The sequence below is a fragment of the Microcaecilia unicolor genome, chromosome 4, assembly GCF_901765095.1.
Source record: "Microcaecilia unicolor chromosome 4, aMicUni1.1, whole genome shotgun sequence".
Lineage (NCBI taxonomy): Eukaryota > Metazoa > Chordata > Amphibia > Gymnophiona > Siphonopidae > Microcaecilia > Microcaecilia unicolor.
The window spans coordinates 266687856-266715176 of NC_044034.1; the positions used below are offsets into that span (position 1 = coordinate 266687856).

Sequence of the window (27321 nt, forward strand, 5' to 3'; positions counted from 1 at the left end):
TTCATTTCGATAATACGGTCGGAGCCGGCCAAATCTCAACATTTGGGGCAGCTTTAGAGATGGCCGGCATTGGTTTTCAGCGATAATGGAAACTAATGGTGGCGATCTCAAACCTGGCCAAATCCAAGGCCTTTGGTCATGGTAGGAGCCAGCATTTGTAGTGCACTGGTCCCCCTCACATGCCAGGACACCAACCGGGCACTCTAGGGGGCACTGCAGTGGACTTCAAAATTTGCTCCCAGGTGCATAGCTCCCTTACCTTTTGTGCTGAGCCCCCAAATCCCCCCCCCAAACCCACTCCCACAACTGTACACCACTACCATAACCCTTAGGGATGAAGGGGGGCACCTACATGTGGGTACAGTGGGTTTTGGGGAGGATTTGGAGGGCTCCCATTTACCACCACAAGTGTTAATAGGTAGGGGGGGATGGGCCTGGGTCCACCTGCCTGAAGTGCACTGCACCCACTAAAAACTGCTCCAGGGACCTGTATACTGCTGTCATGGAGCTGGGTATGACATTTGAGGCTGGTATAGAGGCTGGCAAAAAATGATTTTTAATTTTTTTTTTGGGTGGGAGGGGGTTGATGACCACTTGGGGAGTAAGGGGAGGTGATCCCCGATTCCCTCCGGTGGTCATCTGGTCAGTTGGGGTACTTTTTGGAGGCTTGGTCCTAAAAATAAATGGACCAAGTGAAGCCGGCCAAGTGCTTGTCAGAGCCGGCCTTCTTTTTTCCACTATCGTCTGAAGCCGGCCATCTCGTAACCACGCCCCCGTCCCACCTTCTGTACCCTGCCGAAATGCCCCCTTTTACTTTGGCCAGCCCTGCGACGGAAAGCAGTTGAAGCTGACCAAAATCGGCTTTCGATTATACCGATTTGGCCGGGTTTAGGAGATCGCCGGCCATCTCCTGATTTGTGTCGGAAGATGGCCGGCCTTCTCCTTCGAAAATAAGCAGGATTGTGTATCTGGATTTTCAAAAGGCATTTGACAAAGTACTTCATGAAAGACTTCTGAGGAAATCAGAAAGTAATGGAATAGTAGGTAACGTCCTATTGTAGTTTAAAAACTGGTTAAAAGATAGAAAACAGAGAGTAGGGTTAAATGGTCAGTATGCTCAATGGAGAGCATACTGACCATTTAACCATACTGAGTGGGGTTTCCCAGAGGTCTGTGCTGGGACTGCTGCTTTTTAACATATTTAAATATGATCTAGAGATGGGAATGACACAGTTATTCAAGGTTGTGAAATCACAAGAGGATTGTGAAAAATTGCAAGAAGAGCATAACAGATTGGGAGACATCATCCAAATGGCAGATGACATTTAATGTGAGCAAGTGCAAAGTGATGATTCTTGGAAAGAGGAACCCAAACATGTATGGTCTGTGTCTCATATGCGGCAGTCTGGTTTAGGATGGTCTGGAAAGGGTTACACAGCAACTTCAGTGGCTGGAACACGAGGATAGTACTGGACAGACTGTTACGGTCTGTGTCCAACAAATGAGAAGACAAATAGGCTGGAGTGGACTTCGATGGCAACTCCAGCACTTGGAACATAAGGATAGGGCCGAGCGGACTTCTATGGTCTATGTCCCAGAAACACAAAAAAAAACCATAATCAAGTATATAATATCACGTTCATTGTTGATTTAACCATGAATTGATAATTAGTGTAACTACTGGGCAGACTGGATGGACCGTTCAGGTTTTTATCTGCTGTCACTTACTATGTTACTATTAATCCTCTCTGCACCCGGGCTCATATGCAGACCTCAGCTCTGACACAGGCACAAGCATCAGATGCCACCTAACCTACTGGCACATGCATGTGGCCACCTCTCAGCACAAGGTGCCAGTGAATCAGAGAAAGTCTTACATGTGCACACCAGCTTCCGTTCCTTCCTTGCCTGCAGTGCTGCGGCTTGAACCCTGAGAGAGACGACCGGAATTTTTTTTTATGCACCATTAAGTTCTTGCAGGACTGAGTGGGGACAAGTTAAATTCTTGCGGGGACAGGTGGGGACACATTAAAATCTTGCAAAGATGTTTGGGAATGGGTAATATTCCAGTGGGGACGGGTGGGGATGGGTAAGATTCCAGCGTGCACAGGTAAGATTTCTGTCCCAGTGCATCTCTCTAGTTCGGTCTGTCCCAGTATAGCAATGCTTATATTATTAAATGCAGGAAAGTATCATTAATTGGCAGAATGCAGGACAAAGCTGTGGACTGTTGAACACTTTCACACCTTTTTGGCTGAAACTGCACTTTTGTATTTTTTTTTTATTGTGAAACTTGTTTCTACCTATTAACTTACTTTCCTTGAATCTTGCTAGATCAGTCCAAATCAATGGGTTATGCCACTTTACCAGCCTGTAACTAGTCAGTATACAAATGCCAAAGCAAATATGTATAGAACACACATATATACATACAATAAGGAGTCTCCCAAAGTCGAATCCTCTGTAGTATCCCTATTCTTCTAACAAAGGCAACGGAGAGCATGGCAGACTCCCTCAAGAGATCCCCCTAATGTGCTATCTTTGGGGGCAATTTCTCTAAATGGGTTGGTTTTACACAGATCATGACAGGAATGAACCTCACTCCTAAGCCACTCATGGCCATGGCTTTATTTTACAATTTAAATACTACCCAAGTGATCCAGTCAGCCAATCAAGATCTTAGCCAATTAGAGATATGAAAACAATAATGTCCATTCACTCTCCATGTTCAGCCAAAATGGTGTCAAAGAAGTCAGTAAAAAAATCCAACTTTGTTCCTTGTAATTTAAATATTGCTCATAATTTCCACCCACTCTAGTTGTACAGAAACATCTCCAACTGTATGATGTTTATCCTGCATGTGTTGTACCAGTGATGCCTACACATTTTCAGTGTTAATATGTGATTTATACTCATTCAACTGCAATTTAATGGGGTGTTTGTGTATACCAACATACACTAAATGAAATGAGCATAAAATCACATGAATAACCCATATAAGCTGTGGCCAGCTTGGCCACCTTGATGGAAGAATGGAAGTGATGTAACTGCTACAGTGAGTGGGATATTTCTGCTATTTAAGAGAGAATAGCATGAAGAGTGAATTCCTTAATGCTTTTTTATTGTCTTTTGCAGATTATAACATTGTAAATTGAAGCTGATGGGGTAATTCCCTTGAAACAGTCAGTTAGGCAAAGTATGAATTCATGGTGGGTTTCTGTTTTTTGCCACAGCTTCCTTTTGAAAGTGAATCTCTACACAAGATAGGTTGAATTCTTTTTTAATTTAAAAGGAAAAAGGATCAATGAAGAATATTATAGCCTAATGCTCTGAGAAAGTTTTGAAAGATTACCTACCTACCTACCTACGGCCTAGTGGTTAGGGTGGTGGACTTGACAAAAAATTTTTTTATATATATATACACACATATATATATATATATATATATATATATATATATATATATTTTTTTTTTTTGGAATGCCCTCAAGTAGTGCTACTTATATATAGAATGTTCTGACTGCTGTCTTATTAGAATGAAATTGGATGTGGGTAGTTAGTAAAAGATTTATTTTGACCCCATTCTGAGTTTTTGATTTTGCTAGTATAATTACTTTATATAAATGTATTCATGTTTAGATGCTCTTTGCAATAATTTATTTGAAAGAATTTATTTAAATGTATTCATTTAATGGCACCTGAAAATTCTGCGTGAAAAAAATAGGTCTACATTTTATAGAATAGGCTTAAATTTCTGCATGATATATAGAATAATGCCAAGCGCCTCTCCATGTGACCAAATGTAGTCACAGGTATTTATAAAAGCGAAAACAAAAAAAGGGGTGGGGAAAATAGGCTCTATTCAAACAATGGGGCAGACATATAAATTAGTTAAAACAATGGTTTTTATTGTGAATAGGTGACTCACCTATTCACAATAAAATCATTGTCCTGTGGGGATCAAGTGCACCTCCACACTCCGTGTGGTTTTTCTCTGTCACAGATATTTATGCCATGTTTTACTTCCATTAATAGAGTTTTACAGAAACTAAGCTGCTTTTTAATCTCCTAAATTAACACCAGTAACAGAATTTCTGTGCTCTGTTGTGATAAAAATCCAAACTGAGTAGGATATAAACAAGAAAACATCTAAATATTTAGAAAACGTATAAATCACAAGAAACTCAACCAGCTTAGTAAAAGCAGGAATACTTGCCACTAACAGGTGTTAATAAATCTAGATCACTTGATTTGGGTATTGGAGTTAAAACAATATGACCCATAACTGAATGTAAACAACCCAATTCTAAAATCCTAAAACAATCCAATCCAATCCAAAAGATGAAGCAACAGAAAACAAACTGGAAGGACATTTATCCAAAACACGAGACAAAGACAATTTGTTCATCAAGGGATAAATTTTGTGTATAGAGATAGGATCAAATACTTTCCAAACCTGATCTACAGTCAGTGGCATAGCAAGGGCGGGGTGGTGGGGGCGGTCCACTCCAGGTGTCAAGGGGTGGGGGGGGTGCTCCGTCCACCCCCCCCCCCCGGCGTGGAACGGCAAGCCCCTGGCGAGGACCCCCCCCCGCCGTAGCACCTCTCACTCCCCCCCATCCGACAGTCCCCACCTGCCTATCAGCTGAGCTCCGTGCACCCAGCACCTCGAATCTGCAGCGCTGCTGATTGTAAAAGAAGAAAACCGTCTCGTCTTTGGCCCTTCACTCACTGTGTCCCGCCCTCGAGGAAATAGGAAGTTACATCAGAGGGCGGGACTCAGTGAGTGAAGGGCCAAGGACGAGATGGTTTTCTTCTTTTACAGTCAGCAGCGCTGCAGATTCAAGGTGCCGGGTGCACGGAGCTCAGCTGGTAGGCAGGTGGGGACTGTCGGGGGGGGGGGGGAGAGTGAGAGGCGCTGCGCCGGGGGGGTCCCACCAGGGGGGGTGCCGTGTTGCACTGCACCCGGGGGGGGAGGGTGCGCGCAGCGGCGATCCGCCCCGGGTGTCAGCCAAGCACAGAACGCCACTGTCTACAGTAACACCTGTCTTAAGATCAGCAGGGAAAAACTGAAAGAGTATTGCTAATATTTTGTGCCTGGAGTAGTTTCCTTCTGATTCGTCTAATCTTGTTTGAAAAGTAATCTGCGAGCTCATGTGGATTTGGTTGTATTTAAAGCAACTTAATACCTTGCAAGGTAGGAGAAATACGACCTCTAACAAAAACAGCTTTTTTGTTCTCTGGCCATCAAATTCAATCTCTCTAGCATAAGTTTTTTTGGCTTCAGCAATTTTATATTTATATTGCTTTAGTTCACATCGCCAATTTAATTTAGCATCAAGATCCCTATTTTACACCAATATTTCTCACAGTGACAATAAGACTGTTTTAAAGCAAGATGTTGATCAGTGAATCAAGGAAGATGATTTTTTTGCTTTTAACTCTCTATGTTTTAATGGGGCAATATTATCTAGGACTCTAGATGCAATAGAATTCCAATCATCCTTCATAACAAATAAATGGCGTAGAGGGGCATAATTGAACAGCGCCGGCCATCTATATGGCTGGCCATCTTCGGGGCCAGTTCTGCAAAGGGGCGGAGCCAACTGTATTTTCAAAACAAGATGGCCGGCCATCTTTTATTTCGATAATATGGTTGGGGCCGGCTAAATCTCAACATTTAGGTCAAATGTTGAGATCGCCAGGTTTAGAGATGGCCGGTTTCGGTTTTCGGCCATAATGGAAACCGGGCCCGGTCATCTCAAACCCGGCGAAATGCAAGCCCTTTGGTCATGGGAGGAGCTAGCATTTGTAGTGCACTGGTCCCCCTCACATGCCAGGACACCAACCAATGGAAACCGGGCCCGGCGATCTCAAACCCGGCGAAATGCAAGCCCTTTGGTCATTGGAGGAGCCAGAATTTGTAGTGCACTGGTCCCCCTCACATGCCAGAACACCAACTGAGCACCCTAGGGGGCACTGCAGTGGACTTCACAAATTGCTCCCAGGTGCATACCTCCCCTACCTTGGTTGCTGAGCCCCCAAATCCCCCCCCAAACCCACTCCCCACAACTCTACACCACTACCATAGCCCTTAGGGATCAAGGGGGGCACCTTCATGTGGGTACAGTGGGTTCTGGGAGATTTGGGAGGGCTGAACATTTACCACCACAAGTGTAACAGGTAGGGGGGGGGGGGTGAGCCTGGGTCCACCTGCCTGAAGTGCACTGCACCCACTAAATACTGCTCCAGGGACCTGCATACTGCTGTCAGGGAGCTGGATATGACATTTGAGACTGGCATACAGGCTGGAAAAAGTTTTTTTGTTTTTATTTTTTTTAGGGTGGGAGGGGGTTGGTGACCACTGGGGGAGTAAGGGGAGGTGATCCCTGATTCCCTCCGGTGGTCATATGGTCAATTGGGGCACTTTTTTGAGACTTGGTCCTAAAAATAAATGGACCAAGTGCAGCCGCTGAAATGCTTGTCAGAGCCGGCCATCTTTTTTCCATTATCGGGCGAAGCCGGCCATCTCGTAACCACGCCCCCATCCCGCCCCCATCCCGCCTTCCGTACCCTGCCTTGAAGTTTGGCTGACTCCGTGACGGAAAGCAGTTGGTGCCAGCCAAAATTGAATTTCGATTATACCGATTTGGCCGGGTTCAGGAGATTTGTGTCGGAAGATGGCCGGCGATCTCTTTTGAAAATAAGCTGGATAGTGTCCCTCTTGTGTATCAGCTTTATCACACCCAGCTACATCAACCACTGCAGTGTGTCCCAGGTAGCACCTCTCCAAGGAACTGAACCACAGGATGACATCATAAAGCCTCCTGAAATGGGCTTTGTAAGCTCCAGAGCATATCCCTGCTGAACTATTTCCAGGACTCATTGGTTTGAGGTGATAAGGGCCCACTCCTGGTGGAACAAGGAGTCTCCATCCCATCTGCACCTCCACTGAGTGAACCCAGACCCTCACTGGGAGCCTTGGGAACAGGAAGAGGAGCCACCAACCTTAATGTTTCTAGCTCAATGAAAGGCTGCCTCGTCTGTGCTCTCGAAGAGAAGGGTGTTAAGAAACCCCATCTGCCCACATGAAACCAGCCTCAGTCCTTGGCCTGAGACCTGCTCATGGATCCTCTCAAAAAGCTCTGTCCTCGAGAAGCTGCTGTGGTCTTGCTTCCCTAGATCCTTGACAAGTTTTTCCAGATCCTTTCCAAACAGCAACCACCCCTGAAAGGAAAGTTTTGCGTGACTTAGAGATCTACTCTACAGACCTGTTATAGTGCCACAGCCATCTGTGGGTGACTATGACAAAGGCCACCACCCAAGGTTTATTTGCATCAAGTCATTGAGCACATCAACCAGGAAGGTCATGTCTGACTCCAACCACGTCACCTCCTGCAAGGCCAGCAGCTATTGAGCCCAGCACAATATGGCCAAGACTATGTAACTACCACAGACCTCTGCCTAAACACTAAATGTAGAAACGAATGCCTGCTTGGGGAGCAATTCTACTTTTCTATTATGCAAGTCCTTCAGAGCTAATCCACCTTCTATGGGAATAGTGGTCTTCTTGGTTACTGCTGTCACCAAAACATTAACTCTGTGAGCAAAGAGAAGCTTATCTAGATCTTCTCAAGGAAGAGGATTAAGTCTGTCTATCATCTTCATGTCCTGGAGTCCCAAGTCTGTACCTCCCATTCCACCAGCACCATCTGAGAAAGCACTCTGTGAAACAGACTGCCTTGTAGGGACTGAACAATCCCCCCACTACAATGTCCTCCTGAATTGTGTCTGAGATGTGGCCTGGTCAATAAGAGAGGGGAACTCCTCTCATACGAAAACACTCATCACTATGGATTCGTTTGCTTCCTCCAGGAAGAGCTCTTCTAGTTCTTGGGGAAAGATCATAGAAGGGAAACTCCCCATCTTCCACTTCAGCAACACTACAATCTTCCACTGAGGAGGATAGCATTGGATTCCACTCTTCTTTCAAACCCTGGCCCAACCACTTTCAGGGCCCTTGGACCAGTACCAAATGCTGGGCCTCCCACCTAGTCTGCCTCCTTGATATTCAGGTCCAAGTCCTGAAGCCTTAGCAGCATCTTCTGGAGGCAGTCAGGGCAATAAAAAAAATTGGGAAGCCCTGTTCCACCAAGGGTCCCTCTAAGCTCCCACTGGGCCCCCAACCTCCAGCAAGATGGAGGAGCTTTCCTCTTGCTCAGAGGAGCTGGAAGCTGCCCATTAGCTGCAAAGCCACCTGGCAGATCAACCTCAAAATAGCTGACATTCCTGCTAAAATTGGAACTGCTGCAGCCCAACCTGTCAAATCCAGAAGAGCCTCAGAAATTGTTTCTACCAGCAGAGGCAGCCTGGAGAGTTCTCCAGAGCCCTAAACTACTACTACTGTGTCTCCCCATCACAATTGAGGAAGAAGGAGCTGGTGGAGCTACTAATCTGCTGGGTCCCACATACACCACAGCGCTTGTCAGCCACTATCATCCTCCCATCCAGACCACAATTGCTGATCCTCCCCCCCCCACAGGGTGCCTGAAATGCTTATATTCCTTATGGAATCCCTACTACCTGTAACTGTTTGTCCTGCCTGTCTCTGCAGTCATGAGTCACTTGCTGCCTGTTCTGCTGCTTTGTTCATTGGTGTATGTTAAACTTTAACAACAGGCCAATTGTTCTCCATATAAATTTTTTTGTACATAACCTGCAGAAGCTCTTAGTGGAGTGGGGGTGTGAATGTGGGAGAGACACACACATCTCCACTGGCAGAAGCTCCCCGGGACCCCTTCAAGGCACACCATAATGAGCGAAAGCCCGAGGTATAAGGTTTGGGGCTATGGAGAGGTATGGGCCTCTCCAGACTACAAAAGTCCATGGACTGATCCCTAGGAGCAAACACTGGACAAGGGACTCTACCAATGGGCTGCAGGCCATAGACTGAGCTCAGGGGAGTCAGGCTTGTCTCAAATAACCCTGCTGTAGCAGTCCAACCTGTACCATCTACAGGAGGCACAGAAATATTGACTAAATAAAGGCTGCACCACTCCTTATAGTAGTGATATCGCTGTAAAGTTCAACCTTTCTGCCTCCATCTGTTGGTAAGATGGTATAACCTACCAGTCTGGACTGGTCTAGCAGGATGTAAAGGAAAAGTTATTGATGTATACCACTTCATTGACTTATCCCCCAAAAGACAGTTTATCAAGAAAACATCAACAAAATACAGACAAAAAGCAAAATTGCTAATATGTAACAGGTGTTATACATGGACAATAGAATACATCAGAAACATACATGGGGTGATGTCATCTGATGTCACTGGGATAAAGTAACTCCCTCTGAGCTCAAAAACAACTATAAAAAGTTCCTGAGCATGTATATACATTCCTGTATATGTATAAACTAGGAAAAAATGCCCGTTTCTGAGCGCAATGAAACGGGCGCTAGCAAGGGGCCCCCTCCCTCCTTCCCTCCAAGCTACTTGCCTTGTTCGGGGTTCACGTCGCTGTATGTGGGGAGGTTTTTTTTTTTTGCTGCGCCTCCGTGGCTGTGCCTGTGGCGTTTCCATTTCGGCCCTCGAGTGTCATAGCTCCGCCCTCAACATCATGACGTTTTGACGCGAGGGCGGTGCAGACACTCCAGGGCACACCGGATATCTTGGGCGCCTCAACTTCCGTGGAGGCTTCAGAACGTTGTGGTTGCCTTTTATATAGAGAGATAGTGTGTATTCCCTCCATCTGATCTGTTCCCTCCGAAGTTACCCTGATGATGACTCTTGTGCCATTCTGTTATGTTCCCTTGTCACTTCCCATCTGGCATTCAAGGCGCTTCTGAGAGGTACTCACTCCTACCTTTCCTCATTTCTCCCTATGTCCCCCTCTGATGCCCTTCATTCAGCTTCTGCTCATCACCTATCCTTGCCTCCTGTCCACTGCTCTCATTCTGCATTTTTCAACAGCACCCATACTCTGGAATTCTCTTCCTCCAGATCTTCCAGCTGAACAGTCTTACCCTAGATTTAAGGCATCCTGGAAAGCTCACCTGTTCTGCCTAGCATTGCACTGCCCTTGAAGGATGGGTTGTTCTCCAGCTTGAGTGCAGCTATGACCACTTTTCCCACCCCTTCCTTCTGTGTTTCACTTTTTCAGATCTTCCAGCTGCCCTACTGAAATTTGTAGTTCCTTTCCTCTCCTTGGTTTTATTGTAAATCACTTTGATTTTATTTGAAAGGCAATACATCAAATGCTCAATAAACTAAACTAGAAAGAAGGTGGGACTGTGTGTCATTATTCTGCCAACTAGGAAGAATACCTGTTAAAGATAAGCAACTTTGTGTTTCTATTGGCAAGTAGAAAACATCAGCCACATGAGTGGGTTTTCCTCAGTTAAAAGTTGCTTTAGCACGTTTCCACCTTTGCAGACCAAAATTCTTCTCATATAAAGTTATTATTAGGGGTGAAAAAGGTTAGAACCAATGTCCCTTCTAAACTGAGCAGGAATCCTTCACCCACATTTCTGATGGTGAGGGGTGTTGCTTCAATATTGCATTTTCAATCGTGATGGACAGGTCCATTGTGATACTGAAGTTCACTCTATCAGCAGGAACATAAACATAGAGGACTCCTGTGCAGCTTGCAGGGAAGGTAGATTAGAACTGTCAGATCTAAAGCAACCCAAAATCTAAGTTGATCTGAGAGCGCTGATGCCACCTAAGCAAACAGTCTTTAATACTGCTTGTCCCACTGCACTGTCTAGATTTGACCTAGGTAATAATATAATGTAAAAGTATGCAAAGGACAATACAGTAGCCCTGGGAATCAAAACTCAGCATCCTCATGGCAGCCTCAAGTACAATAAATGCATAAATGTATTGAATAACATATTTGATTTTTTTTTAAGAGTTCATCTCACATCACTTTTAGAAGATCAATATGCATTCACACATGCATATATCTATATAAACAAAAATGTAGGCCAGTACCCAACCTGTTGTGAAAATGATAAATTTCTTCCATGTTGCCAAATAATATATCCTTCTTATTATGGAGATCTGGTGACATGTGATGTATCATTAGGGGGTTGTCCATCTCAGCAGCATATCCCTGTGGTACAGAAGAGCGACAAATTAATCATCTATAGGTAGTTAGTTCCAGCATCTTTCTACCTCTGTCAGAAACAAATCTGGAAGCAGCTGACAAAGAAAACTAAGAACTATCAGAACACACCAAACCAGGATAATATACTTCTTCTACAAAATATGTTATCGCAAAGAAATGTACTAAAAGGCTTCTAAACGCACAGAACAACTATATATAAATCCACTGAAATCACCAGTGAGGGGATAGTTACTATTCTGCAATACTGGATGTTCTGAACTACTGTGAAGACAATGGTGCTCATTAATGTAGCTGATGGCAGGACAAGCAAGTCGACTGCATCATTTATTTTTTTGAGCAGGATTTCACATTAGGGCGTCCTTCCCCTGACGAAGCCTTGACTGGCGAAATGGACCGTTGGGGAGGTCCAAACTTAACGCCACTACAAGATAAGTTGTGTCCTTTGCTCGTTATGTCCTGAGGAGGTGTGCATGTGGCACTTTTTACATATATAAAAAAACAGACACTATTTAACATCTAGGGAGGTGGCTGGGATATGACCAGTGATTGAAGTACGGTGGCTGTACATATGGGTATATATGTACGAGAAATTCCATTCATTTGGATGAGTGCCACCAGTCTGAGGTCTTTTTTCCCCCCTTCTGACATTTCTCTTACCAGCATGCAATTTGCTTAATTTGACCCGCTATTTTTTGTTGTTGCTCATTTTCAAAGCAAATAGACATACAAAGTTACATAATATTTTCAAAGCACTTAGACTTATAAAGTTCCATCGTAACCTATGGAACTTTGTAAGTATAAGTGCTTTGAAAATGAGCCCCGTGGAGGGGCATTTTTGATATGACATCTTAGTCCAACTTTGGATATTTTGCTAGAAATGTCCAAAATTCAAGTGCGGAATATAGCCAGTTTCAAAACAGAAAAACGTCTTTTTTTTAATGTCTATTTGCTAGATGTTTTTGTGCTCTGTGTGTTTATCTTTTTGGTCCATTTTCAAAAAAAAATGTCCAAGTGAAAAATGCACAAAATCAAGCTATTGGGATATAGGAGGAACCAGCATTAGTAGACTGGCCACACAGACATCACAGGAGAGCAATGGGACACCTTAGCAGTGGACTTCAAATAAATGCTATCAGATACACATCTCACTGTTGCTCCCTTATCTTGTCTGCTTGTCTGCTGAGCCCCCCCAAAACCTACTACCCCCCAACTGTACACCACTAAAATAGCCCTTATGGGTGAAGGGGGCACCTATATGTGGGTACAGTGGGTTTCTGGTGAGTTTTGGAGGGCTCACAGTTTCCACCACAAGTGTAACAGGTAGGGGGAGGTATGGGCCTGGGTCCAACTCTCTGCAGTTCACTGCACCCACCACTAGACTACTCCAGGAACCTGCATGCTGCTCTAATGGATCTGAGTATAACATCCGAGGCTGGTAAGCAATGTTTTTAATCACAGTTTTTTGGGGGGAGGGGATTAGTGACCACTGGGGGAGTAAGTGGAGGTCATCCCTGATTCCCTCCAGTGGTCATCTGGTCATTTAGGGCACCTTTTTGTGCTTTACCCGTTATAAAAACAGATCTAGCTCAAAACGGCTTAGTTTTAGTCCTGGATGGTTTTGTTTTGTTCCATTATGGCTGAAAAACATCCAAGTGTTAGGAATGCCCAGATCCTGCCCTTAACACACCCCTGACAAGCCATCTTTGTGATTTAAATGAACTTCTGGCGGACGTCATAGAAAAATGTCTAAAAATTGGTTTAAAAAATACCAATTTGGACGTTTTTGTGAGAAAAACATCCAAATACAGATTTAAGCCACTTTTTTGACATTTTTCTCTTTTGAAAATGAGCCCCGTTGTAACCTATGTAACTTTGTAAGTCTATGTGCTTTGAAAATGAGCTCTATACTACTTAATATGAGTATAGTAAACTTGCAAAGAGGCAATGTGCTAAGATGATAATTTTACACATACCAAGATACTGGAAGTCCCTTAATTTTGTGAGTTGGAATGGAATATGAAACAACAATTATGAATGCTGAAGTGTATATAAATACCTCAAGTACACAGAGGAGCTCATCTACATAGACTCGTTCAGTTTCGATAAGTTCATTCATGACATGCCTGTGACCAAAAATTTAAAAAAAAACCCAGACATTATTTATTGTATTCAACTTTTATAAAATACCAACTGATCTAAATGTATGTGCCTTGTCAAGATGGTACATACTTTGTTGGTAGGCGTAGCTAGGGCTGTGGTCTGGGCAGAGTACAAGCAGAATTTACAAGTATGCATATTGATTAAAGTATTAATCAACACAAACTTTGCATGTGAACATTTATACCTGCTCTCGACATGTGTACATGTCCATGTCTCCCATTCATAGTGCAATTTCTGCTATATATGCTAATATTTTACAAAGCCAAGTGCTTGTCTATGTGTCTTTATAAAATAGTGCCTAAGTGCATGCCAACTTGGTCTTTTAACCTAGGCACCCTGTTGTAAAATTACACTCCACATTTTCAAAGCACTTATACTTACAAAGTTCCATAGATTACGATGGAACTTTATAAGTCTAAGTGCTTTGACTTAGCTTCCTTTAACATATTTTGTTGAAATCATAACATATTATTCACATTTGTTTGGACTGGTAGTAAGCGACAACCACAAATTCTAAAGCAAAACTAAGCCCCTTTGATTTTTTATGCCTCGGTGTACTCATATCAACCTAGATGATGATAACAGAAAAAGAAATGCTATTTGTTCTTCTCCATATCTGTTCATAAATAGTAACAGAACATTCTAAAAGTGAAATTAAACGGAGTAGAAGAGGCAGATCCACTTATATGATATCATGAACAAGCCTATTCACTAAAGTACAATAATCCACATTGATGCACTTCAGTAAACAATTCACATTGACTATAATGTACTTTGAGTTAAACTGACATTAATAAAATTTGTAATAGTGGCCAACTTTTAATATGATTGAGTGAATCAGGCTAAAAGTGTTTTATGCTCCAGCATGTGCAGGAGCAATACTATATGAAAACCAAATGTCGAAATTTGGTCTTACCTGCTAATTTCATTTCCTTGAGTCCTACTAGACCCATCTAGGCAAATGGGTTATGTCTCCCTACCAGCAGATGGAAGCAGAGAATACTGACAATTCAGTGACATCATCCTCAGTATAAGGCGCAGTGCAGTCCTGAAATTTTGCCAGTATACTATTCACAAAGCAGATCTGTAACACTTGAAAGGCATTAAAATTCAATCTTATGGAACAACAATATAAATCAACACCCACAGTCAAAGTTATAGCATGAAGAAACTGTGCCACAGCATTGAATAACACTGCAGTAGCACAATATAGTGCAGCATCACATCAACATGTAACCTTACAATGCCACATCAACGCACAGCTTAGCCTTAATACCCTTACAGAATGGCAGTAAATGAACTCCCAGTACAGAGAGGCCAGAGATCCCCTTAGATGTTAACAGATATGTACTGTTAGGCCAATCCAGGACCCTCCTGGGAAGATTGCGGCCAAACTTTCTCTAGGTAAGTATTGCCAAATAAGTATTGCCACACTGGGACAGACCAAAGGTCCATCAAGCCCAGCATCCTGTTTCCAACAGTGACCAATCCAGGTCACAAATGGTCACATAATGGTCTATGGACTTTTCCTTTAGGAAGCCGTCCAGACCCTTTTTAAACCCCTTTAAGCTAATCACCTTGAACACATTCTCTGGCAACGAATTCCAGAGTTTAATTACATAAGTACATAAGTAATGCCACACTGGGAAATGACCAAGGGTCCATCGAGCCCAGCATCCTGTCCACGACAGCGGCCAATCCCAGGACAAAGGCACCTGGCGAGCTTCCCAAACGTACAAACATTCTATACATGTTATTCCTGGAATTGTGGATTTTTCCCAAGTCCATTTAGTAATGGTTTATGGACTTGTCATGCTGAGTGAAAAAAAATTTCTCCAATTAGTATTAAATTTACTACTTTATAGCTTCATCGCATTCCCCCTAGTCCTAGTATTTTTGGAAAGAGTAAACAAACGATTCACACCTACCCGTTCCACTCCACTCATTATTTTAAAGACCTCTATCATATCTCCCCTCAGCCGTCTCTTCTCAAACTCCATCGTAACCAGCAGGGTGGCGGGAAGCGAGTGAGCGCGGAACTCGCACCACAACTCACCTCCTAACGGTTCCCTTAAAAACATAATCGCCATTACATGATAACCTTGCTAGTGCCTGTTTCATTTGTGTGAGAAACGGGCCTTTTTTTACTAGTAAATTACTTATTACTAACAATGGTTCCACCAGTTCATTTTTCAATTCTATCAGTACTCTGGAATGAATACCATCTGGTCCAGGAGATTTGCTACTCTTCAATTTGTCAAATTGCCCCATTACATCCTCTAGGTTTATAGAGATTTCATTCAGTTTCTCCGACTCGTCAGCTTCAAATACCATTTCTGGCACTGGTATCACTCCCAAATCTTCCTCAGTGAAGATCGAAGCAAAGAATTCCTTTAATCTCGCTGCTATGGCTTTGTCTTCCCTGATCGCCCCTTTTACCCCTTGGTCATCTAGTGGTCCAACCGATTCTTTTGCCGGCTTCTTGCTTTTAACATACCTAAAAAAATTCTTACTATGTGTTTTTGCCTCCATTGCAATCTTTTTTTCAAAGTCCCTCTTTGCTTTCCTTATCGGGACTCAAGGATAGGAAATTAGCAGGTAAGTCCACATTCAACCTTCATTATCATTCTGCTAATGAGTGGGAAATACCAAAACTTCTAGGCACATGGAGGAAGGAACACAAGTACTTATGGGAAAGAGCCATGTCATGGCATCAGTTCCATTTTCCTGAAAATCCAGCTTGTGATAATAAAGCCAAGGAAGGAAAGAAACAAACACCAACCAAGCTAACCCCCAACCTTAAACCATATGGCACATTATCCCAAGCCTGGTTGAGGGTTGTGGTTAATCTAGAACGTTACAGAGCTTATATCAAATCTTTTGTCCTAAGCATAAAGAGCAGGGCCACAGCTTTACTAGGACTACAGAGCAACACAGCCTGGGGAACCATGCTGCCCATCCCTCTGAGTGAAAGCCCAGCTGGACAACTAGACAGGGTCCAAGCATTGAAAAAGGGGCCTGGACACCTGGAAAGTCCTAAGCCAAAGCTTCCACATTTGCCAACTGGAAGGATTCATAATGAGAAATGCTCAATAATGAAAATGGTGACCCCAAATCTAGGGCAAGGAGAAGAAGAAGTGGCCTAGTGGTTAGGGTGGTGGACTTTGGTCCTGGGGAACTGATTTCGATTCCCACTTCAGGCACAGGCAGCTCCTTGTGACTCTGGGCAAGTCACTTAACCCTCCATTGCCCCATGTAAGCCGCATTGAGCCTGCCATGAGTGGGAAAGCGCGGGGTACAAATGTAACAAAAAAAAAGAATAAGCACAGAATTACCAAAACTGGTGCAGAAACCAAGCACAGAGCCATAAGTAGGAAACTCCAAACACTACAGACCCCAACTGAAATGCAGACAACAACCCCAGGCAAACAGGCTTCCTCACCCCTGAGGGGATCTTGCCAGTGGCCTTAATACTTGGCAGTGATTTTGTCATGGAATAACAGGCATGGGTAGGAGCATGTGAAGGCACAGAGTGATGCCTAGGATGGCTGCCAGATTCCCTTCAAAATACCCTGAGGAGTCCCATATGAGGGACCTATGCCTGAGGATCCCCCCCCCCCCCCCAGAAATCTTATGGCCAGAACTTGTGAAGTCCTTGTGCTGGTAATCCAACAATGGAACAAAAATTGTCCAGAACTAGAGCCTTTGCAAGCTTGCAAGCCTTTACAGGCATCCGACTCAAACCAAGATCCTGGAAAGCATTCAATAACCCATTGCTGCGAAACTGGGGAACAGACCAGTCTCTCGCAACAACCAACCCATAAACACCAAAAGCTTAAGACACTGAGGACCTGACCCCATGAAGAACCAACCTTCAGGCCAGCTGAGAACCATTCCCAGAAATGAGCGATCCTAAGAGAAAGGCATACCACTCATGGGCCACTGAACCCCTGCTGCTCTGCTAGAGCCACCCAGATTCTATCAACTGAAACAAAAAATTTGGCCTCTTTGATGTCCTGGCCACCGATCATGCTTCCCTTTACTGAAGTAAGATTAAACCAGCAGACATCCACAGATCTGCATTTAGGGGACAATGGCTCAAACCAGTGTCCTGTAACTAAAGCCCTGCAGTGGGAATATTTCCAGGGAGAACACAAATACCAGTATACTTGGAGTGCAGACATGAGTCCCTGAAGTTTGAGGGCATAAAAACAAACTCTTGCCCAGAGACCAGCAAGATCTTCTAAGATCCAGAAAGTATAGCTCAAACGTTTAAGCTAAACTTAACTTTAGACCTGGACTTAGGAAGCAGGAAGGGGGGGGGGGGGGGGCGGTCTTACATGCTCCTTCCCAAAGTGCCTGGCATGTGTATTGACTGTCCTTGCACTAAACAGGAAGCTGAACTAGTTTAACTTCAGATGACACGTACAGGAACACATAAAAATCCATGAAAGAGGTGGGCTATACAACACAGAAAAATTCAAAAACAGATAAGCCACGAGGTTGAGCTTAAAGACCTTGAGTCTATCACCAACTTAACTCATGAGACCTACAGAAACAGCGAGAGAGAGGGAGAAGGGAGCCTCTTTGAGTAGAGCTCAGGACTCCATTGAAACAAACTGTGAAGGAGTACAGGGAAGCATGACACTGCACAACGAGTTAGAGATTACCATAGCGGTCACTCTACTTGGGAGCTTCTACAGCAGCCTGACTCAAACAAGAAAGCACCAGTTTGAACATGATCCAAACAAACAATATACAGAGTTAACCGAGGTGCTCCTAGCCTCAATCCCCCTCCTTATGGAAAACGGTAAGTTTTCATTGAGCCACCCAGAATCCATAAAATCATGCATAGGACTGCACAAGACCTCTTCCAGCTGGGCAGTCACCATAGCCCCATTCAGGAAATGTGGGACCCAACATGGGGGGTTTCAAGTCATGGTGCCACTGCATACAGCTGCCTAGGCAAGAGAGATTAAAAAAGAAAGGGGATTGCTCAAATATAATGTAGAATGCTGAGACCCTCCCCCCCCCCCCCCCCCCCCCCCACACTCCTAGTCTGCGTATAGACGCTGCGACTACAGCTAGGCATTTTGTAAACACTCTGGGCACAGACACCAGGCCGAAAGGCAGTATGCGGTACTGAAAATGCTGTGTTCCCAGCTGAAATCGAAGATACTTCTTGTGAGATGGAAGTATTGAGATGTGTGTGTGTGTAAACATCCTTTAAATCCAGAGAGCATAGCCAATCGTTTTCCTGAATCATGGGAAGAAGGGTGCCTAGGGAAACCATCCTGAACTTTTCTCGGACTAGAAATTTGTTCAGGGCCCTTAGGTCTAGGATGGGACGCACCCCCCTGTTTTCTTTTGCACAAGGAAGTTCCTGGAATAGAATCCCAGCCCTTCTTCCCCTAGTGGAATGGGTTCGACCGCTTGGGCCTGTAGAATGGCGGAGAGTTCCTCTGCAAGTACCTGCTTGTGCTGGGAGCTGTAGGACTGAGCTCCCGGTGGGCAATTTGGAGGCTTGGATTCCAGATTGAGGGTGTATCCTAACCGGACAATTTGAAGAACCCACCGATCGGAGGTTATAAGAGGCCACCTGTGGTGAAAAAACATTAACCTCCCCCCAACCGGCAAGTCGTCTGGTACGGACACGTTCACTGAGGCTATGCTGAACTGGAGCCAGTCAAAAGCCCGTCCCTTGCTTTTGCTGGGGAGCTGCAGTGGTCTTAGGCGCACACTGTTGACGAGAACAAGCACGCTGGGATTGAGCCCGGGCAGGCTGCCGAGAAGCAGGAGTGTACCTACGCCTAGCATAGGAATAGGAATAGGGAGCACTCCTCTTCCCTCCAAAAAACCTCCTGGATGAGGAGTAGTAGCAGAAGACGCCCGGCGGGAGAGAGAATCCATAGCATCATTATGCTTCTTGATCTGATCAACTAGATCCTCTACTTTCTCACCAAAAAGGTTATTCCCCCCGGCAAGGGACATCCTCCATCCGCTGTTGGACTGAATGATCCAGGTCAGAGACACACAGCCATGAGAGTCTACGCATCACTGTACCTTGGGCAGCGATCCTGGATGCTACATCAAAAGTGCTGAACATACCCCTGGCCAGGAACTTTTGACACGCCTTCTGTCTGACCACCTGGCGAAAAGGCTCGGCCTGCTCCAGAGGGAGTGCATCAACCAAGCTAGACAGTTGCCTCACCGAGTTCCGCAAGTGGATGCTCGTGAAGAGCTGGTAAGTCTGGATCTTGGCAGCGAGCATAGCGGCCTGATACGTTTTCCTCCCAAAAGAGTCCAAGGTTCTAGATTCTCTGCCTGGGGGCGCCGAGGCATAGTCCCTATGCTCTTGGCTCTTTTGAGGGTAGAGTTCACCACCATAGAATTGTGAGGTAGCTGAGACCTCATCAAACCAGGTTCACTGTGGGTCCGATATTGGGATTCAGCTTTTTTTGGGCTCACGGGATTAGACAGAGGGAAAGACTACTTTCGCATAAGGACTTCCTTCAGTACATTATGCAAAGGAGCCATTGCAGCCTCTGTAGGCGGAGAAGGATAATCCAGGACCTCGAGCATCTCAGCCCTGGGCTCATCCTCAACCTCCATAGGGAAGGAAATAGCCGCCGCCATTTCCCGGACAAAGGAGGTAAAGGATAGACTCTCCGGTGGAGACAGTCTCCTTTCTGGTGGAGGGGAAGGATCAGAGGGAATCCCGTAGGACTCGTCAGAAGAAAAGTACCTGGGATCCCTCTTCCTCCTATGAATGATCATCTTCAGTATCGGACAAAACATCCCTCAGAGCAGTCCGAACCTGAGCCTGCTTCGATGCTGAGAAGCGACATCCTTGATGGCGGTGCCAAGAAGTCAACGTCCGCCTGGACTGCGGTGAAGCTTCCTCCACCGACGTCGAAGGGGAGTCGACCTGGTTGGCAGCTGACACTGATGACGCAGGCGGCACCGAGGTCGGGGACCTCATCACAGGCGAAGGGTCAGATGCCGCTGCAGCAGACGGTACGGAAGGCGCAAGCACTCCCGACACAGAAGCAGACTGGCGTAGCAATCCTTCCAGAAACTCTGGAAGCAGGGCCCTGAGGCGCTCATCAAGAGCCACCGTCAGACAAGGCTACGGGGTCAGTAAAGGAGCCTGTGGCAGAACCTGTCGAGGCTCGGGAGCAGGTACCGGGCTGCCAGGACCAACACATCGGCACCTCCTGTATAGAGGGGGAGTGATCCTCTCGGCGCTGAAGCTTCTCAGGTGCCCATTCCTTCGACGCCCCGGAGCTCCCGGCACCGTGTGTTGAAGGAGAATGATGACGGTGCTTCTTCGCCTTCACTCGACGCCTGTCATCGAGACTCCTCGGTACTGATGAGGACATGGAATCCTCATGCCTGCATAACAGGAGGCCTCAAGGCAGGTGGAGACCCACTCGATGCCTCACTGCTCCCAGCACGAATTGGTCTTTCAGCAGCCATTACCTCCTCTCCCGACGTCGATGCTTCCCTCGATGCCACCAACCTTGGTACCGATGCCGATGGACCGGACCGAGCCCCAAAAAGCTTTTCTCGTTGGGCTTCTCGAGATGCTTGGGTCCATTTCTTCATATGAAGACACAAACTGCAAGCGGCTGGGCTATGGTTGGGACCAAGGCACTGGATACACCAGGCACGGGTATCGGTACCCGAGATGGTCCGGTTGCACCAAGTACAATGTTTGAAGCCGCTGGGTGTCTTCGATGACATGGAAAGAAAAATGGCTTCAGCGAAATCAAAAGACGCGATTGTGCCTGATAAAAGAAAAAGGGCACAAGGGAATAACCTGACCGCGCGACATAAAAACCGGCCGCGACAAAAAACAAAGGAAACTTGAAAGAGGAGAAAAGTAAAAGTACACTATGGGAACTTTTTTTTTTTTTTTGGAATGACAATAAAATTAAAATAACGAAAAATCAGAAGAAAAAATCGAAAACTCAAAAACTCTTTCCTGGGCCTGAGAGGAGCGCAGAAAAAAACTACCGCACTTCAACGCAGAGAAAAGAAAACTGAGGAGGCACGCTCGCACGACGGGTGGGAAATCAGTCCGCGCATGCGCGGTGTGCGCTGCACCAGAAGACTCTGGCAAAACTGTTTATATTTTGCTTGCAAAATGCCGATTCCTGGGCCGACGCGGACGTCGACCCACATGTGAGAACAAGCAGCCTGCTTGTCCTCGGAGAAGAGTATTTACACCAACTGAAACCAGGTGAAAACCCCGACGGGCAGGATGGGTGCAGATCCTCCAAATTCTATAACACTGTGTGTATTTTAAGGGAACACCCCTGACCTGCCCTTGTCTCTCACATTGTTATACCCTCTTTTCAGATCCGTGCAGAAACACTTAGGTGCTATTCTATAGCAGGGTGCTTAAGTGTAGCTCTGCTTTTCCACACTGAAAATCTGTGTGGAAATAGTGCATAACGTTAGGCACCATATATAGAGTTCCCTAGTGTACGGATATCAGACTGAATGGCTCAATACCATCCATACAAAGAGCCGCTTTTGGGGCATTTTGAAGGTGCTCTAACAAAAATTCTCCATTTAGCAGCCATATTCCGCCACTAAATTAAACAGATATTGCCAATGCAGTGACCGCATTATCCATATATTTAGCACTACTACCTATATGGACAACGGCACTAAATACACAGAACAAGTTAAAAACTGCAGCCAGCTTCATCTTATTACGGTCCCTGCACTGGCTGCATATCAGACCCAATAATGACAAAAGTAAAATCAGCAATGTCAGAAATATTTGATGCACATGCACCAATTCCCAAATAAACCTGCATTTAAAACCTGCCAGACTACCATCACAACTCCAAGATAGCCCCACCTTCGTAATATGGCCAGGTTTTCTTCATCTTCCATGACAGACCCACTTCGGTTTTGAAGGTTTTCATTCAGTTCACTCTGTGGATTATGGAGTTTAAAGAGGTTTGTTTGGAAAGGAAATCAAACAACAAATGGCAAAACTACTACACAAATTAAAAACATCTGCAATTAAGTACAAAATGCAAAGTGACCACTAAAAATGCTCTTTCCTAGGGTAAATTCACAAGGTATCAAAGATTTAGACTGGACATGGTTAATAATGAAGTCACACAGGTACATTACCTTTACTCTTCTGTAGTTCATCCTTCGGACAGCATTGATTTCTGGGCTGGAGACATATTCGGAACCTCTTCGGAGACCTAGAGCAGAAAAAGAGATTAGTCAAATATATATATGCCAGTTGAAAATGACACATTGCTTTGTTCTTTTTTTAGAAGCTCAATAAATCTTTTGGAAATACTCCCATCCACCATAGAATGCAATAAGTACATGAAAATCTGTAGCTCACACAGTACAGCTCTTTACCTGGAGAAGGGCAAGGGGATTTTGAAAGACCCTCAGGTCTTGGTGCCACTGGCTGAACAGGCCGGGTTTGCTTTGCAGCGAGCTTCTTCAGGCTTGCTTGTCTTTTTTCAAACATCTCTTGCAAGCTTTCCTGCTTCTGAAAAACTTTGTGCAAATGCTCCTGTAACAGGGCCACAAACATATTACTCATTTAGACCAGATATCAACAGACGTTAGAAAGAACTATAAAAGAGATAAAAGAACATCTGTCTGAGGGCATAGGAACACTGAAAATTTAATGGAATGGGATGAAACTTGGCACATGGGAAAAAACAGTGAAAATACACATTGAGGGGGGAAGTTATCAAGCTGCATTAGGGCAAGTCATGGCCTCACAATGTGACAAAGGGCTCTAACGCAGTTTGTCTTGGCCTGGGGTGGGAATATTTATGTCACTGCAGGTTACATAGTAATAAGATGCAAAACATGCAAGTGCATGTAAAGCAGCCCATTAATATGTAAAAACCATAACATGACTTGTTGATGCCCCTGTATAAGTCGTTGGTGAGGCCCCACCTGGAGTATTGTGTTCAGTTTTGGAGGCCGTATCTTGTTAAGGATGTAAAAAGAATTGAAGCGGTGCAAAGAAAAGCTATGAGAATGGTACGGGATTTGCGTTACAAGACGTATGAGGAGAGACTTGCTGAACTAAACATGTATACTCTGGAGGAAAGGAGAAACAGGGGTGATATGATACAGATGTTCAAATATTTGAAAGGTATTAATCCGCAAACGAATCTTTTCCGGAGATGGGAAGGTGGTAGAACGAGAGGACATGAAATGAGATTGAAGGGGGGCAGACTCAAAATGTCAGGAAGTATTTTTTCACGGAGAGAGTAGTGGATGCTTGGAATGCCCTCCCGCGGGAGGTGGTGGAAATGAAAACGGTAACGGAATTCAAACATGCGTGGGATAAGTATAAAGGAATCCTGTGCCGAAGGAATGGATCCTCAGGAGCTTAGTCAAGATCGGGAGGCGGGGCTGGTGGTTGGGAGGCGGGGATAGGGCTGGGCAGACTTATACGGTCTGTGCCAGAGCCGGTGGTGGGAAGCGGGACTGGTGGTTGGGAGGCGGGGATAGTGCTGGACAGACTTGTACGGTCTGTGCCAGAGCCGGGGTTGGGAGGCAGGGCTGGGGAGGTGAGGATAGTGCTGGGCAGACTTATACGGTCTGTGCCTGTGCCAGAGCCGGTGGTTGGGAGGTGGGGCTAGTGGTTGGGAGGCGGGGATAGTGCGGGGCAGACTTATACGGTCTGTGCCCTGAAGAGCACAGGTACAAATCAAATAGGGTATACACAAAAAGCAGCAAATATGAGTTATCTTGTTGGGCAGACTGGATGGACCGTGCAGGTCTTTTTCTGCCGTCATCTACTATGTTACTATGTTACTATGGTGTGCACCTGGTGTCATCAAATGCTCCCAGGCAGCACCAACAAGGGCCCACAGTGCTTCACCCACTGCTCCCTAAAACAAAAGCCCCCCCCCTCCCCTGAAGCCCTCCCATCAGACCCCACTCCCCCAAAACACAAGCCCTCCCATTAGACCTCTCCCTCCCTACCCCAGGTGCCGATCGGGCATTCCCTATTGGTCCATTGGGTTCATGGGCAGGAGTGATCCCCAGCTGCTCCTGACCTTGGGAATGCCTCCTCAGAAAATGGTGCCCCTAGTGGTATTCTCGCGATATTACCATTGCATACTTCTCCCATTTGTTTTCCTATAAATTGTCTTTATAGGAAACGAGTATGTTAATATGAAAACAGAGAGCAACTATATACTACACATGTATGATAGGATTACCTTAAGCTCTTGGGTGAGAATCAATTCATACTGTTTGTAAACATTAGTCAAATCCTTAATTTTGTTCTCTGCTCCAGTGTCCAAGAACTTCTCAATCTCCTGCAAAGCTGATTCTGCTCCATCCTGGGACTGGCACTTGTCAACGGGCTGTGAGGCCAACAGGTAAATTCCTTCATCACTCCACTTCATGGACTGAAAAACAAAGGGTACAAAATTGTAAGTAGTAGAAATATAAAATTGATTTGTCACTGGTCACAGCATTGTAATGCATGTACTATCATACTTATGCTGAAGAATTCTGGATTCTTTGCATGCAACAGCTTTTACTGAACCAATATAAGAATGCTTGAAGACTCGCACATTCCCTTGATCCTGATCTAAAATGCTGAAGTACAACACATCTTTTCATAATTAGCACTAACTTTAAGTGCAAGCTAAAAAAACAAAACAAAAAACTATTGACAAGTATTGATGTGTTAGATGGAATTGATATTGTAGCTATAGATTAAGGGATATAAAAGGGGATGAAGACAAATATTGTGATTAAGACTGTTGATTATTTGATCAGAATATCTCTACAAAAAAAAACATACATAGTTAAAAAGAAGACCCCTGTACATTCACTGACAAATACAAAGAGATCAAACTCAAGGATGTAGTTTTGGCACCACTAGTTGGAGTTACCAATATTAAGGCATCAGCCCAAGGGAGACCTTTACATCTTTACTCATCTACACTTCATCATTACCAATCCTTTATCTCTATGCACTATAACAACTCAAAATCTTCATAATCTTCCCCATCCTATCCTTCCCATTATCATTTATTTTCCTCTTATTCTTGACCTACAGCTGCCTTCTCCTAATTTCTGATCTAATCCTCAGCCTAATTCAGTGAGAAAAATATTGGGTTGGTTTGTCCTGTGGAGAATATAGTTACATGATAGAGTAACACATTTGTCCATAAGACATCTGGGTCAGAAAAGGATGCCCACATTGAGACATTCATGATTTCGTGGGTATTTTACCAAAGGCTCTTGGAATGTGCAGCATTACACATGTACTGTATTTGTTGGTACGCACAGCCCCTTTACCAAAAATTCCATGCACACAAAGAGTGACTTCCCTTTCAATGTTACATGTATAAGTCAGACAAACAGAGAGGAAGACACCAATGCAACGAACCAGGAGTCTCAGTCTGTTTATAAGATACACTTCTTCTCTACTATAATAAAAGGCACCTTCAACGTTCTGAAGCTGACTCCGTGGCTTCAAGTGAAGGATTCGTTAGGATCATCGCTCTGTCACCATCTCTCTCGGCCCCGCCCTCGCGCCTCTGATAGGTCCACCGCCCTCGATGTCATCACGTTTTGACGTCGAGGGCGGCGGACCTATCAGAGGCACGAGGGCGGGGCTGACAGAGATGGTTACAGAGCGACGAACATGAAGGGAAAAAAAACCCTTTACTTCAGCCACGGAGTCAGCTTCACCACGTTGCAGGTGGGTGGCTGGAGGGGAGGGAAAGAGAGGGGGCAACGACGCTGGAACTAACTTGGAGGGGGGCCAGATGGACACAGAAACTGGGATGGAGGGAGGGAGGGGGGACCCAGAAACTGGGAGGGGGGGAACGACTCTGGAACAGGGTGGGAGGGAGGGACAGCGAACCCTGGAACTTGGAGGGGGGCCAGCAAACCCTGGAACTTGGAGGAGGGGCCAGCAGACCCTGGAACATGGAGGGGGGGCCGACCCTGGAACTTGGAGGGGTGCCAGGCGGACCTAGAAACTGGGATGGAGGGAGGGAGGGGGAACCCTGAAACTGGGGGGGGGGGGGAACGACCCTGGAACTGGGTGGGAGGGAGAGCGGACCCTGGACCTTGCAGGGGGGGCGGACCCTGACACTGGGAGGGAGGGGGCCCCTGGCACACACTCTCATTCTCACACACACTCTCGCACACAGTCTCACTCTCTCTGTCACACACACTCACACATTCACTCTTTCTGTATCACACACTCACTCTCACACACACTCTGTAAAACACACACACTCCGAGGAAAACCTTGCTAGCGCCCGTTTCGTTTCTGTCAGAAACGGGCCTTTTTTCCTAGTTATTCATAAAATCCAAAGACTTGTGCAAACAGCAGTCTTCAAGTAAAGTACAGGATGCACTTTACAACGAAACCCAACACAGGCCGTGTTTTGGCTAAAGTCAGCCTTCATCAGGGGTCCTGTGAAAAGCACTAAGAAGCTGCAATTGACCGTCATTTCTTGGAGATGAATAATGTGGGCTAAAATGCTTCACATGTACCAGGAGTAACAGTGAAAAACAGCATCTTCTTACAAAAAGGAACAGAAGTCTTTGAATTTTATGAATAAAATGTATCCTATGAACAGACAGACTCCTGGCCTTCTTGGTTTGTTGCATTGGTGTCTTCCACTCTGTTTGTCTGCTTGACTTTTTCTGTGGAAGGTTTGTTTTCCTTCTTGTGTTTTTTACGTGTGTGCCAATTTACACATGTAAATGCCGGCTTTTGTAGAACTATAACTACATATGGAGCCAATTAAGAATTTGCATTTTAAACCTCACATTTTTTACTTTTTGAGGTGGTTATTAAGGTTGGGTAGCATGATGGAGACTTGACAACCAACATTTAAGCATGGGTGACTGGGTTTGCACAGAGTGGTGGGCAAACTGGATGGACCATGCGGGCATCTGTCATCATTTACTGTGTGTTACTGTGGTAGGTATGAACAATTGTCTGCTCACTCATTCATTGAAACCCCAGTTCCAAATGAGCAGT

The 27321-nt window shown here is 45.1% G+C and overlaps 1 protein-coding gene across 5 annotated transcripts in view; it reads right to left on the bottom strand.

The window, feature by feature from the left end:
- Positions 1–27321, bottom strand: part of MCF2L (MCF.2 cell line derived transforming sequence like) — a 329928-nt gene that overhangs the window by 61144 nt on the left and 241463 nt on the right. For all 5 annotated transcript variants that reach the window (XM_030201525.1, XM_030201522.1, XM_030201526.1 and 2 more), the window contains exons 12-17: positions 24524–24715; positions 22689–22848; positions 22446–22522; positions 22165–22241; positions 13186–13252; positions 10999–11114 (exon numbers count right to left, since the gene is read on the bottom strand). In XM_030201525.1, coding sequence (XP_030057385.1) covers positions 10999–11114; positions 13186–13252; positions 22165–22241; positions 22446–22522; positions 22689–22848; positions 24524–24715 — 689 coding nt within the window. The remainder of the gene's footprint in view (positions 1–10998; positions 11115–13185; positions 13253–22164; positions 22242–22445; positions 22523–22688; positions 22849–24523; positions 24716–27321) is intronic.